Source organism: Vombatus ursinus, unplaced genomic scaffold (genome assembly GCF_900497805.2).
Source record: "Vombatus ursinus unplaced genomic scaffold, bare-nosed wombat genome assembly UNPS02008961.1, whole genome shotgun sequence".
NCBI classification, from domain to species: Eukaryota; Metazoa; Chordata; class Mammalia; order Diprotodontia; family Vombatidae; genus Vombatus; species Vombatus ursinus.
Window position 1 is genome coordinate 3,476,248 of NW_020948739.1, and position 14,035 is coordinate 3,490,282.

The window sequence follows — 14,035 nt, forward strand, 5'->3', positions numbered from 1 at the left end:
TTCTTTAAAATTTCCATTAGTTCCAGAGTTCACGTGGGCCTTCCTAAAACAATGACAAGCTAACTCCATACACCCATCTGTGCAAATGCTGCTTGTATTCTACATATATAGAAGTATCATGACACTTCCTATCTTCCTCATTTTCCCATTCAGAGTACATTTGTTACTGGGGATAGGGTAATCTCATTGGTGAAAATCAACCAGGGGAATTAAAATTGAAATTTGACATGTGCGTATAGCATAGTATACGGCTGAGAACCTGTGAAATAATAAGATAGGATATAGCTATACTGGCAGAGATGTTCTCGACCCCTTCGCCCTAATGTATATATGCAGGCAGGCTATTCCCACAAAAAAGGAATTTTCTGTCTTCCCCCAGGATGATTCAGCGTGGCCATTCTATCCAATAATAATACGCTGGGGTTTCAGTTCGGCCACAGTTAACTGGAGATTGGGGTATGTGTTTCCCAGCCCTGTGCCAGATGACAGACATGACTTCACCTCCGTTCTTACAAAGCCTGCTGGGTTGGGGGGCAGTGAGCCAGCTCCAGCTAAGCAGATAGGTGTGCTCTTGACCCTTCCCAAAGGCAGAATACAGACTCGGCCTTGCAGGGATGTGTCCTGAAGGATGTCAACCAAGGAAATTGTCTTTCACCTAACCAGGCAGGTATATCACTGAAGAATAGAAAGGCGAACTGATTCACTTCATTTCAATTTAGCAAAGATGTATTAAACACCTACTATGTGTAAAGGATTGTGCTAGATAGCCAAAGGTACAAAGATTGAAAAAATGAAACCATACCAGGCCTCAAGGATGCTACATTCTACTGGGGGCTGGGGAGGAAGGGTTAGATAGATAAATATAATGGGTGATGGGGGTGAAGGAGATCTAGGAGTTAACAGTTCTGCTTTAACGATCAGGAAAGACCTCAAAGAGAAGCCATGGGAACCCTGGCCAGGAGCCTGAAAGCAATAGAAAAATTATTTCCTTCTCTACCTATGCTGGGGTAGAGGCTGGATTCAATTTAAATATGGTGTAGTGGAAAAAATGAGAAGCAATGATGAGTAATGGGTAAAGGGCCGTCCCCAGAGTCAGAAAGACTTGGGCTTAAATCCCATGTATGATCCAAACTAGCCATGTGATCTGGGCATGTCTCTTCTTGATGCTCTGGGCCACCCTTTAAGATTATAAGTTATGGACAAGTTGTCTGTTTACATTAGTGGATGAAGTTTCCACACTAGAAGTTGTCTTCATGGATGAAATCAGAGGTTTGCCTCCAAAGGCCACAAAAAGAACAGTGGACCCAAAGTCACAAGACCTGGGTTTGAGACCCCGTGCTGTCACTTATTCCCCTCAACATTCATTTCAGTATAATTCACTTCAATATTCAGACCTCTCTGGGCCTCAGTTTCCCAATCTGCCAAATGAAAAGATTGGACTAGCGGGTCTACAAGGTCCCATCTGGGTCCAACTTTCCATTATTTCCCCCCTCACCTTCCCTCATTTGCCTCTGTGGATTCCCAATATGCAGAGTAGCAGCTCTGCCCATCCGCCCAACATTGACTTGTTTTATCTTCAGGATCTTCACTTCCTGCTGCTGGTTGGATGCAGAGATGACCCTGAGGCATGAGAGAGGAGGTAGTATTTCTCTCAGACTTGCACTATTTGGTACAAAAAAGATCCTCCCCTTTTCTGGGCACTAGGATTCTCCCTATGGCAAGGACTTAACAGAAGCAATAAGTGACCCAACCTAAGCCTGAAATCATTATCAATAAAACCTTTGTGGAATGTGACCCTAGGCTTAGAGCTGGAAGGGACCTGAGAGGTCACTGAAGATGAGGAAAGTGAAGCACATCGAGGTTAAATAACTTGCCTAGTACCAGGGTATGGAATAGCCATAGTATCAGAGGCAGGATTCCCACCCAAGTTTTCCTGACTCCAAGTCCAATAGGGTTTAGCATAGTAAAGGATGGTGACAAAGAAACTCCTTTCCCTCAAAGGGCTTGCAATCTAGTTTATTCTGTAAAAATGTGAGTAACAGTGCACCCACTCCCGGACAAAAATTCAGTCTAATCGCTCATTTCACAGACAAAAAATAATGAGGGCCACAGAATGACTTACCCAAAGAAGCCTCTAGACCTTTAGACCAGGACCTTTATTTAATATAAGATGACTCTAGATACTTTTGCCTCCAAAACAATGTTTCATACAGAGTTAGCAGGAGATGACTATTCTGATTTTTTTAGTTGTAAAATAAAATAAAATAAAATCGTGTAATTACACACACATACACACACACACACACACACACACTCACACACACACCCCTTCTCCCCCCATCTTCCCCCACCCCCTATCTTCTTGGCACAATGTGCACTGTGGCTTTTTTTTCTCTGAAGAGCAGGATTGGTTTTCCTGCTGTCCCACATGGAACCTTAGACATCACCTTTCACTCTGTCACCACTAGAAAAGGACTAGTATTCTAAAATACACATAGAACAATTATTGCCCTGCCTCAGACTGTCTGAGTCACCAGACCCTGATCCAGACATTAGGAGCATTTTCTGGGTTGGGGTAATAGACCAGGGGAAATTTTCCTACCCAAAAATTTTTTCCAAATCATTAAACTCCTAATCAGTTGTATTCCAGATTGCTTAATTAAATTGTTTTTTTTTTTAAAAACCACTATTTAACTAGACTTGGAAGAAATCATCCTTTTAGGAAGGAAATGTTTTCTTCCTGGGAAATTTCATTCTTCCTCTTGGGAATTCCCAGGAGAAACTTAAGAAGTTCAAGGTGGATTCTTTTGCTCTTTTCTTCTGGATTTGAACTCTGTACCCTCTTTAACCTCTTGGCTCATACTCAACTATTGGCCATCCCTCTACACTCCTTTTCTGAGATCCTTACCAGATTGTCAGAGAAGGCTCTGGAGAATAATAGAGAACAGTAAAATGAGCAGTGGAAACTATATTTTCTGGACACAAATGTATCTAGAGATGTAATTTCTTTTATTAAATAGGTTTTTACTGATTTCTATTATTTTTTTTTATATCATCATATTTCCCCCAGGATTCCTCTCCTTCCCAAAGAGCCATCCTATATTACATATGTATATATAATATCCTATATTATGGTGGGGTTTTTTTTAATCAGTATAATAGGAAATAAACTGAAAAAAGTCTGAAAACATGTGCCATGTATAAAACTTGTGGCCCTTCTGTCTCTGCAAAGGAATGAGAGGGTTTTCTCATATCTCTTTTTTGAGCCATGCTTTTTGCAATTTCACAACAATTCACTTTGGGCTTTTTATTTTTATAGCCGTTCTTTCCATTTACGTGTTGTTGTCACTGTATATATTATTTTCTTGGCTCTGCTTACTTCATTCCACATCAATTCATGTTTCTCTGTATTCATCATATCCATTGTTTCTTACAGCGCATAATATTCCATTACATTCATGTACCACAATTTGTTTAGCCATTCCCCAGTCAGTGGGCACCTTCTTAGTTTCCAATACTTTGTTAACACAAAAAGTGCTACTATAAATATTTTGGTGTATATGGGGACTTTTTTCTTGTCAATTGCCTCCTTGGGGTATAAGCCTAGTAATGAAATCTCTAAGCCAAAGGATATAGACATTTTATTTTATTTGCATAATTCCAAATTGTTTTCCAAAATGGTTGTACCCTTTCATAGTTCCACCAACAATGCACTAGTATGCCTATCTTCCCACAACCCCTCCAGCATTGACTATTCCCATTGTTTGTCATCTCTGCCAATTTGAAGAGTATAAAGTAAAAGCTCAGGGTTATTTTAATTCATACATTTCTTATTATTAGTGATTTGTAACATTCTTTCATGTGGTTGTTAATAGTTTGCAATTCTTTTGGCAACTGTTTTTGGTGTATATACGGTATATACATATATGTTAATTATACACGTATATATATCTATATATATATAATCCGAGAGATTTGATAATAAGATATTTTCTCAATTGACTACTTCCTTTCTTATGTTAGGTGTATTAATTTGTTTATACAGCAGCTTTTCAGTTTCATGTAATCAAAGTTACCTTTTTCATCTTTTATAGCTGTCTGCTTAAGAATATATCTCCTACCCATAGCTGTGAGAGGCATGCACGATCTGCTTCTCTTCTAATTTTTAAAAAATATGATCTTTAATATTAAAGTGGTCTCCATTTAGAACAAATTGTGGGATATGGTATAAGGTGTTGGTCTAAGCCTAATTTCTGCCAGACTGTTTTTCAGTTTTCCCAGCAAGTTTTATCAAGTAGGGAATTCTTTCCCGAGTAATTGACGATTTCTGGTTTATCAAAAACTGGGTTATTGTGTTTCATTATTTCTGATTCTCCCTTATTCATCTCTTCCATTGATCTACCTCTCATTTTTTAAACCTGTTTTAAAAAAAAAAAAAAAAACAGGTGGTTTTGATGACTGCTGCTTTATAATACAAGATGTCCCCAAAGTCTTAGTGCATTGTTAAGCTTGGACAATTCAGAAGTACACATACTACAAACTTCCAAAAGCATTTGAAAAACAATCACTTGCAGGCCTAAAATATTGATATGTTTCTTATTAAAATTCAACATAACCACCATCTTGTGCTGTATATTGGTCTATTCAATTTATGAACTTTGTAAAAACTTTTATTAATTGTGATTCAGTGACCAGAAGTACTGCATTTATAATCAGGACTAGCCTCAAGAGCACATACAACAGTTCTGATGTGACTTCATAAGACAAAGTCCAATAGAGATAGATCAGGTGACTGAGGTGGACAAGGACAGAACCTCCTCTATTTGTCCCCTGACCTAAGAAAGTGGCATATGGAATCTGTGGTACGCACAATGCATAATGATGCACTGCCTCACCTTGTTAAAATTTAAATTTATTAATTAAAAGCATTGATTAAATAATAAATTATTAAAATTAAATTATTATTCAAATTCATAAAATGAAGTAGGTATAAAATAAATTTATATAATTAAACTTTCAAGTGATTTTTGGTAAGTTTGTAGCAGTTATGCTTCTGAAGTTATTAAAGACTAAAACCACTCAGACTTTTAGGACACCCTGTACACTATGAGATCTGAAAGCACAGAGATGTGATTTGAACAGGGGAAATCTCCCACCATAGTTAATCCTGGTTCTGTCAGGAACTAGCTGTATGATTTTGGATAAGTCATTTAACTACTTTGGATTTAATTTTTCATATGTGAAATGAGGAGTTGGAATCGACTTATAACTAGATTTCTATTCTCCCCAAGGCCTAGGTCCCTAAGTTAGAGACAATTAGATCCTTCTGAACATTTAAGTACTTAACTTGCTATCCAGGTTGGTGGAGCAAAATGTGAATTGGTCCAACTATTCTGGATATCAATTTTGAAATATGTGAGAAAAGTTATTAACTCTTCATACTCTGTAATCCACCAATCTCTTACTACTAGGAGTGTGTGTGTGTGTGTGTGTGTACGGGCACGTGTGTGTGTGTGCAAAATTAAGGAGGTCAAACACAATAAAAAGGTCCAACGTATACCAAAATATTCATATAAGCATTTTCTATTTAGAAAAGAACTGGAAACAAAGTGAATGCCCAAAGTGGATGATGATCTACTTCAATTGGATAATAATCAAACAAGATGTGGTATATGAATGTAATAGAATATTATCATATGGTAATAAATGACATTTTTGTCATGGGAAGATTTGTATGAACTAGTGCAGAATTCAGTGAACAGAATCAAAAGAACAAAAGAGACAATCAATAGGCATTTATTAAATTCCTATTAAATGGATTAAATAATTTAATACATGATGATGTATTAAATTGTATTCTGGGCACTGTGCTAGGCACTGCAAATACCAAAGACAGACGGTGAAAAGAGTCTCAAATAGGACCTGAAGCATAGTGTGTGAGAAGTAGCCAGATAACTGATTTGGCTGGACCGTAGGCTGACAGTAGAATGACAACTGGGGCAGAATTTCGTATACGTTGTCAGAGGGGATCATTTTATTGGGCATTTTTGCTTAATTGTTTTTATTTGTCAAAAAGAGGGTTCCATTTGGAGGGGGTGAAAATGAGGAACTTCTTCCAAAAATGGTTGATATAAAAACAAAAGGTATCATTAAAATTTATTTTCGAAGGAAGGGAAGGAAGAGAGGAAAGAATGGAAGGAAGAATGGTGGGAAGGAAGAAGGAAGAAAAGAAGGAAGGAAGGCAGGAAGGAAGGGAGGGAGGGGGAGAGGGAGGAAAAAGAGAAGAAATGAAGTAAGAAAGGAAAAGAAAGAAGGAAAGAAAAGAAGGAGCGGAGACAGGAAGGAAAGAAAGGAGTTACCAACAAACAAACCAATGAACTTACTATTTGGAAATGATTTAGATTCTGGGGAACCCAAATTAAGGCAGACCCAGTTCTATTAGAGCCAGTGACAAGGAAATTGATTAATTCATGAACAAGGAATGGTAAGGGATAACAAGAAATTTCAGCATTTTTGAAAGGTAAAAACCATAACACAATGCTCTACTGACTTGTTAAAAATAAAAAATAAAAAAACAACCTGCTACTAATTTGAAAGCCCAAGAGAACCCAGAAACCGGATTCTTAGCAAGAGAGACTGGCAGACGTCCCGGCTGAAGACTCTATGAAGTCTCATGTAGAGCTGGCTTTTACTTCTGTTGTGCCAAGACAACGTATGAGCAGCACAGTTGGCCTGCAACAGACTGTGGTGGACTTGAGCCCTGCTTATGTAACAGGGGAAAAAAGAGAGAGAGAACAGTTGGAAGCTCCCCACTGAAGACTGGAAAATCTTCAGGAAAGCTCAGTCTGTCAACACTGAAGTCTAAAAGCATCAGGGAAGAAATTGATTAGTTTCAGTGAAGATTCAAGGTGAAAGGCTAGAGTCAGGGTAGAGCTCAAGATCACCCCTTCCTGATCATGTTCAGATCCAATCTCAAGGAACACGGTAGAAGAAGTATTGATGCACTAAGACTTTGGGGACATCCTGTATTATAAAGCAGCAGTCATCAAAACCACCTATTTAAAAAAAAAAAACAGGTTAAAAAATGAGGGGTAGATCCATGGAAGAGATGAATGAGGGAGAATCAGAAACAATGAAACTCAATAACTCAGTTTTTGTCAGTTTGAGCACACCTTCCAAAGGACATATGACAACTTTTCCATGGTTTGGTAGATTATCTTCAAGAGCTGCTGTGGCCAAAGAAGGTCTTTGTGTGGGCAGCAAGGTGGCACAGTGGATAGAGCACTGGCTCTGGAGTCAGGAAGAACTGAGTTCAAATCCAGCCTCCGACACTAACGAGCTATGAGACCCTGGGCGAGGAATTTAACTCTGTTTGCCTCCAAAAAAAGAAAAAGAAAGAAAGAAAGAAAGTCTTTTTGTGGCCAGCCTCTCTGATCTTACATAGGCTGGTCCTCAGAAGAAAGACAGATAATTCTTAAAGAAGTTTTTTCAGATTGGCATAGTCAGTAGTATGCTGGTAAATGTTTACAACCAGCTTTCCAGGAAAAAAAAATGTAGTGCACCACACTTTTAAATTTAATCTGCATTATGAACATTTTCCCCATCACCTTCTTAAGTCCAGACAGTTAACAAAACAATAAACCAAGCCCTGATTTGTAGCGTTTGCTGAATTTGGGTCTGAGCTAGCTCAAGCCTTTGAAGGAAAAGGGAAGGAAACAAGCATTTATTAAGCATCTCCTGTGTACCAGGCACTGTGCTAAGTGCTGTACAAATATTATCTCATTTGATCTTCACAACAGCTCTGTGAGATAGGGGCGATGATCCCTACTTTACTGTTGAGGAAACCGAGGCAGACTGAGGTTGAATTACTTTCCCAGGGTCACACAGCTAGTAAACCTGAGGTAGGATTGGACTCAGGACTTTGTGACTCTGGACCATGTGTCACCTTTAAGGGTTACCTACATGCTACAATGAGGCATCAGAATAGAACTTTAGGTGGGATTGATGTATACGTTCTTCAATATACATACATATCTGTTATTGTTGCTCAATCATTTTTTTAGTCATATCCTACTCTTCATAACCCCATTAGGGGTTTTCTTGGCAAAGATACCAGGAGGGGTTTGCCATTTCCTTCTCCAGCTCATTTTACAGATGAGGAAACTGAGGCAAACAGGGTTAAGTGACTTGTCCAGGGCCACACAGCTAGGAAGTGTCTGAGGTTGAATTTGAACTCAGGTCTTCCTGACTCCAGGCCCAGCGCTCTATCCACTGTGCCACCTAGCTGCCCACATATGTATATATCAGAGGCAATGTGGTCAAGGGTTAGAGAGTTAGCCTCAGAGTCAGGAAGACTTCAGGTCCCACCTGTGACCCATACAGGCTCAGTATTCCCAGGTAACCTCTAAGACTAAGTGGACCACTGTGGATTTTTTTTTTTTTACCACTATGTGTTGATACAGTTTCCTCGCCAAAGGAAACAGGTACGGACAACACAGAACAAAACAACAAAAAACAAAAAAGAGAGGAAGAGGTGTGAGCATGCAAATTATCAATCCAAATTGCTCTCTCATTTTAATGGGGAGGAAACTGAAGCTCAGAGAGGGTAAGCAATTTGCCCAGGGTCACACAGTGCCAGGAGCAGGATTTGAACCCAGGCCTTCCAGGCTCCAAGTCCAGTACTCTATCCAATGTGCCATTTATTAGATGTGCGCCTATGGGTAAGTCATTTAACTTCTCTGAGCCTCAGTTTCCCCACATGTAAAATGAGGATTAAAAAAAGAAAAAGCCCTTTCATTATCGACCTCAGAGGATTGTGGTCTGCAAAGCCCTGGTATGAGATGTTATTATTATTCCATGCAGACTGGATCTGAGAGCTTGGCCCTGAATCCTTCCTAGGCTGTGGTGTCAATACACATACCACTTCTACTTTTTAAAACATTTTAATGAAGCATCATCCCCCAAAACTACTTACTAGAAGACACCCAAATTTTCCTTTATGTTCAGAAGCATGTTTTAGTAGGAAAATACTATATACCACTTGTCTAACTCAGCTGCCTCTAATCCTTACTGGCTCTAATCACTAAAATTCTCACAGACTCAGTTTTCTCATCTGTAAAATGAGGATAGCACCTGTAGTATTTCTCCCACAATGTTACAAGGGAAGGAACGTATGTGGCAGGGGCAGCTAGATGGGGCAGTGGATAGAGTGCTAGGCCTGAAATCAGGAAGACTTGAGTTTAAATCCAGCCTCAGACACTTCCTAGCTGTGTGGCCCTGGGCAAGTCACTTAACTCTGTTTGCCTCAGTTTCCTCATCTATAAAATGAGCTAGAGAAGGAAATGGCAAGCTGCTTTAGTATTTCTGCCAAGAAGACCTCAAATAAGGTCATGAATAGTCAGATGTGATTGGAACAAACAACTGAATGACATAAAATGTATGTAGCCTGCTTAGTAAACTTTAAGGAGCCATGTAAATATCAACCATTGTTCTATGTGCATTGTTAAAGGGGGATAAATTGCTAATGTGTGAAATCTTTTCGTCTCTGTTTGCATCCTTCTAAATGGAACCTCAGAACTGGACCCCTGCGCTCTGGGAGACCATGACTGTGAACATACGTGTATAAGCCTTGAGGACTCCTACGAGTGCCACTGCTATGAAGGTTACGCTCTCCGAGGAGATGGGAAAACCTGCAGAAGTATGTTCATGGGGTTTCTAGCTCAAGTGCTGGTGTAGGAACTGCTATATAAAAAATAGAGATCCTGAATTTCATGTCAGTTGATTACTCAAGCAAGGCAGTCATTAAGATAAAATTGGAGGTTTGTGCCATGAGACAGTTGGGTCATAATCCAGTCCTTGTTGAAATGCCTTCCTTGGGTCTTTATGGTAGCGCCTCAGTTTGTCTCATTAATAACAAAATCCCCTTAGAAAGGTAGCACGGTGTAGTGGGGAAAGCACTAGGTGTGATATTTTACGACCAAAGGTCAAGTCTTAGACCAACAAATGATTTCATCTGCTTGAGTCTCAGTTTTCCCACCTGTAAAATGTGGCTAATGCTTATTCTGATTTTTTCCCCCAGAGTTGTTTTGAGGAAAGGGCTTAATTAACTGCACCAATTAAATAGAGCTATCCTTATTAATGAGTAGCTAGATGGCACAGTGGATAGATTTTGGGGCTTGGAGTCAGGAAGACTCATCTTCCTAAGTTCAAATGTAGCCTCAGACACTTACTAGCTTGTATGACTCTGGGCAAGTCACTTAACCCTGTTTACCTCAGTTTCCTCATCTGTAAAATGAACTGGAGAAGAAAATGGCAAACCACTCCAGTATCTTTGACAAGAAAACCCCAAATGGGGTCACATCAGATACGACTGAACAACAACACAAAATCATTACTATGAATGCAGGTGAGAGATGAGAAATTTGCCATGAACCCTATCTGTGTTATGGCTTCAGTAAATCATATCATTTCTTCATTTTCAAAAATGTCAATGGAATTTCATCCCAAAAAGCTGCTACTAAAGGAAGACATCCAAAGTTGCCTTAATGTTCAAAAACATATTTTGGTGGGAAATAGAACAGAACACTTGTCTAATTCACGTGCATTGTTAACAGGGGAATAATTGCTAATGTGTATAATATTTTTCCCATCTGTGCCCTTGGAACCACATGGAAACTCAGTATTGGACCCGTGTGGTCTGGGAAACCATGGCTGTGAGCATTCCTGTGTGAACAGAGGAGAATCTTACATGTGCCTCTGTTTTGAAGGTTATACACTTCTGGAGGATGGAAAAACCTGCAAAAGTAAGTATGCATTACATCCAATTCAGCAAACATGTATTAAGCACCTACTGTGTGCATGGCACTGTGCTGGGGACAGGGATTGGACTTGTCAACAGGATAGGGAACTCCCAAGTGAGGAAACTCCCTCCATCAATGCAAGTTAGTTCCTTCTCTACAAATTAAAAGAGTGTGAGAGAGTTGCCCAAAGCATTGAGACAATATGGGTCAGAGATTAGACTTGAACCCCAGGTCTTCCAGGCTTTGAGGTCAGCTCTCTAGGCACTAAACCATTTTCCCCCTTTCAGTGTGGGAGATACAAAGGCAGAAACAATAAAGCCCTGCCCTTAAGAAGATACCCTTTAAAAAAAAAAAAAGAAGATACCCTTTAGACTCATGATGAAAAATGTTATCCACTTCCAGAGAAGGAACTGATGGGAGTCTGAATGCAAATTGAAGCATACTATTTTCACTTTCTTTAGTTTTTTGTGTTTTTCCCCCTTTGGGTCTGTGTCTTCTTTCACAACATGACAAATATAGAAATGTGTTTTGCATGACTGAACATATATAACCTGTGTCAAATTGCTTGCCATCTCAGAGAGCAGGAGGGGAGGGAGAAAATTTAGAACTCAAACTTTTTTTTAAATGAATGTTAAAAATTGTCTTTACATGTAACTGGGGAAAAATAAAATATTATTTTGAGATATGAGATAAAGATACCCTTTACCGAGATATGGGGGTGAGGGACAATATGACAATATCAAAAAGATTTAATAATAACACATACAGAACTTTATAATTTACAAAGTTCTTTACTCACAACCCTGTGAGGCAGGTGGTGTGGGTATTATCTCCATTTTACCAATCAACTTGAGTGGTAGGAACAAAGAAGAGATGCAGACAAAATACTATAGGAGAATTGGAAGAGGGAGTGATCACTATCACCAGAATGGCTAAGAGGAGGCTTCATGGACAAAGGAGCAGCTGAACGGAAGCTTGAAGGAAGAGAAGTATTCCAGCCAGCATAGAGCAGGGAAGAAAGGGGGCATTCCAGGCATGGGGGACAGATAGCCTGAGCCTGCACAGAGGCAAGAGATGGTAGGACAAGCTTTTTTTGTGGAGTTGTTTTTCCAGTTGTGTCTGACTCTTCCTGACCCCTTTTGGGGTTTTCTTGGCAAAGATACCAGAGTAGTTTGCCATTTTCCTCTCCAGTGGATTAAGGCATTATTGACATGCTATGCCCCAGGGTCACAAAGAGTTGGACATGACTGAATAGTGACTAAATAACAATAATAATCACTAGTATTTATGGAGAATGTTATAAGTATTATCTCCTTTGAGCTCCACAGCAACCCTGGAGGTAGGTACTAATATTATCCTCATTTTGCAGATGAGGAAACTGAGGCAGAGAAAGGTGAGGGTCACCCGGCTAGTAGCTGGGGCAGAATTTGAACTCGGGCCTTCCTCCCTCCAAACCCAGCAGTCTCCCCACTGCTCCACCTAGCTATATTGAGAATAGATGCAAAGTAGTCTCAGGGGAGGAAGGCATCAGCAACTGGAAAGAAAATAGGAAAGGAGGAGGTGGCATGTGAGGTAAGCCTTAAAGGAAGACACGGAAGATGATGTTGATGATGATACCAGAACTCAGTTTCACTTTATCATTCAGGCTCTACTTTTATTGGAGATCCGGAACCTTCAAAAAGATTTAATAATAACACGTACAGAACTTTATAATTTATAAAGTTCTTTACTCACAACCCTGTGAGGCAGGTGGTGTGGGTATTATCTCCATTTTACAGATGAGGAAACTGAGGCTCACAGAAACTAGATAACTTATTATCATCTCCCCCCATATACATATATATATATACACATACATATATACATACATATATATATACACATACATATATATATGTATATATATAGCAGGTGGAAGAGCCAGGAGCCCAATCAGAGCCTTCCTGCTGCACCCCAAAGGACATTCAGCCTGAGCTAGTGTGTCTAAGAAAACACTTCTGTAATCCCTCATTCGAGGGCTATTAAGGTCTTGTTGTGCTGCCTTGGCAGAATTATGTTAACTCTCTCCATAATCCTCAGGGGTGGATGTCTGCAAATCCACCAACCACGGCTGTGAACACACTTGTGTTAATGATGGTAATTCCTACATCTGCAAATGCTCAGAGGGATTTGTTCTGGCAGAAGATGGGAAACGGTGCAGAAGTAAGTGATGAGATTTTGGCCCCGCCCCCGAGGAGGGGAGCTTGGCCCCAGCCCCTTGGAGGGGTTGACAGCAGAAGTGATGAGAGCTTGGCTCCACACCTTGGTAGGGCTGAAAGCAGTTGCTCTCTTGAGCTTTATCAGAATGAATGAATCCCTAACCACCTCTTTCTTCTCTCCCCATCCCCTACCCTCCACCACAATGAATAAACATAAAAGTGAAGTTCTGAAAACTTGTCTGAATTAAAATTAAAAGCCAGACCCATTTACTTAAGGATCATTGTTGAGAAAACTTTTAAGGAAAATAAGTAAGAAGCCAGGAACCAGTGAGTGTAACTGTCATTCTTTCCTGGGCCTGAGAACAAACATCCTCATTGCCAAGGAAAATGGGTCTCTGTTCAATTCTTTCCCTGAAGTCTCTTCACTTTTTATGCAAGGATGATGGAAGCTAGACCTGGGCTGGAGCCTTTTCCTTTCTGGAACCGTAGAAATGCCTCTCTCTGTGAACTTCTGTACATGAAGAATGCAAATTGGATGTGTGTGTGTGTGTGTGTGTGTGTGTGTGTGTTTAAGAAAAAAAGTATGGTATAGAGAGAAGAACAGAATTGCTGAAAGAAAATCAAATGTCTCGCTCCTTGCTTTCATCCTTTTTTGCAGAAGGGAGATTATGGGTATAGAACACTGCAGATATTTTAAAACTTGGCTGACAGGTTGATAAACTCGTTTATTTTTCTTTCTTTTTATTCTCTATTGGTCATAAAAGATGAGCCTCTGGGTGAAGGAGAGGGAGGAATATAGTTGAAAAAGATATCAATGAAACTTTATTAAAGAGGAGAAAAGATGACAAAAATAATAATCATCGTGCCATACTCGTGTTGAATGAGAGCTGGATGAATGTGCTTATTTCGGACATCTAGAGTGAACTTAAATGAAACTACCATGGCCTTTTTATCTTCTGACTAATAAAGTACAGATGGGTTATGGGGAGTCATATCATATATGCTGCTGTGAATGAAAACACCTATTATAGTGGGAGA

General features: G+C 39.7%; 1 protein-coding gene across 3 annotated transcripts in view; it reads left to right on the plus strand.

Annotated features, from left to right (window-relative positions):
• The window catches only part of MATN2 (matrilin 2), a 206,736-nt gene that overhangs the window by 170,704 nt on the left and 21,997 nt on the right, over positions 1 to 14,035 (plus strand). For all 3 annotated transcript variants that reach the window (XM_027849872.1, XM_027849873.1, XM_027849874.1), the window contains 3 exons: positions 9,575 to 9,697; positions 10,680 to 10,802; positions 12,879 to 13,001. In XM_027849872.1, coding sequence (XP_027705673.1) covers positions 9,575 to 9,697; positions 10,680 to 10,802; positions 12,879 to 13,001 — 369 coding nt within the window. The remainder of the gene's footprint in view (positions 1 to 9,574; positions 9,698 to 10,679; positions 10,803 to 12,878; positions 13,002 to 14,035) is intronic.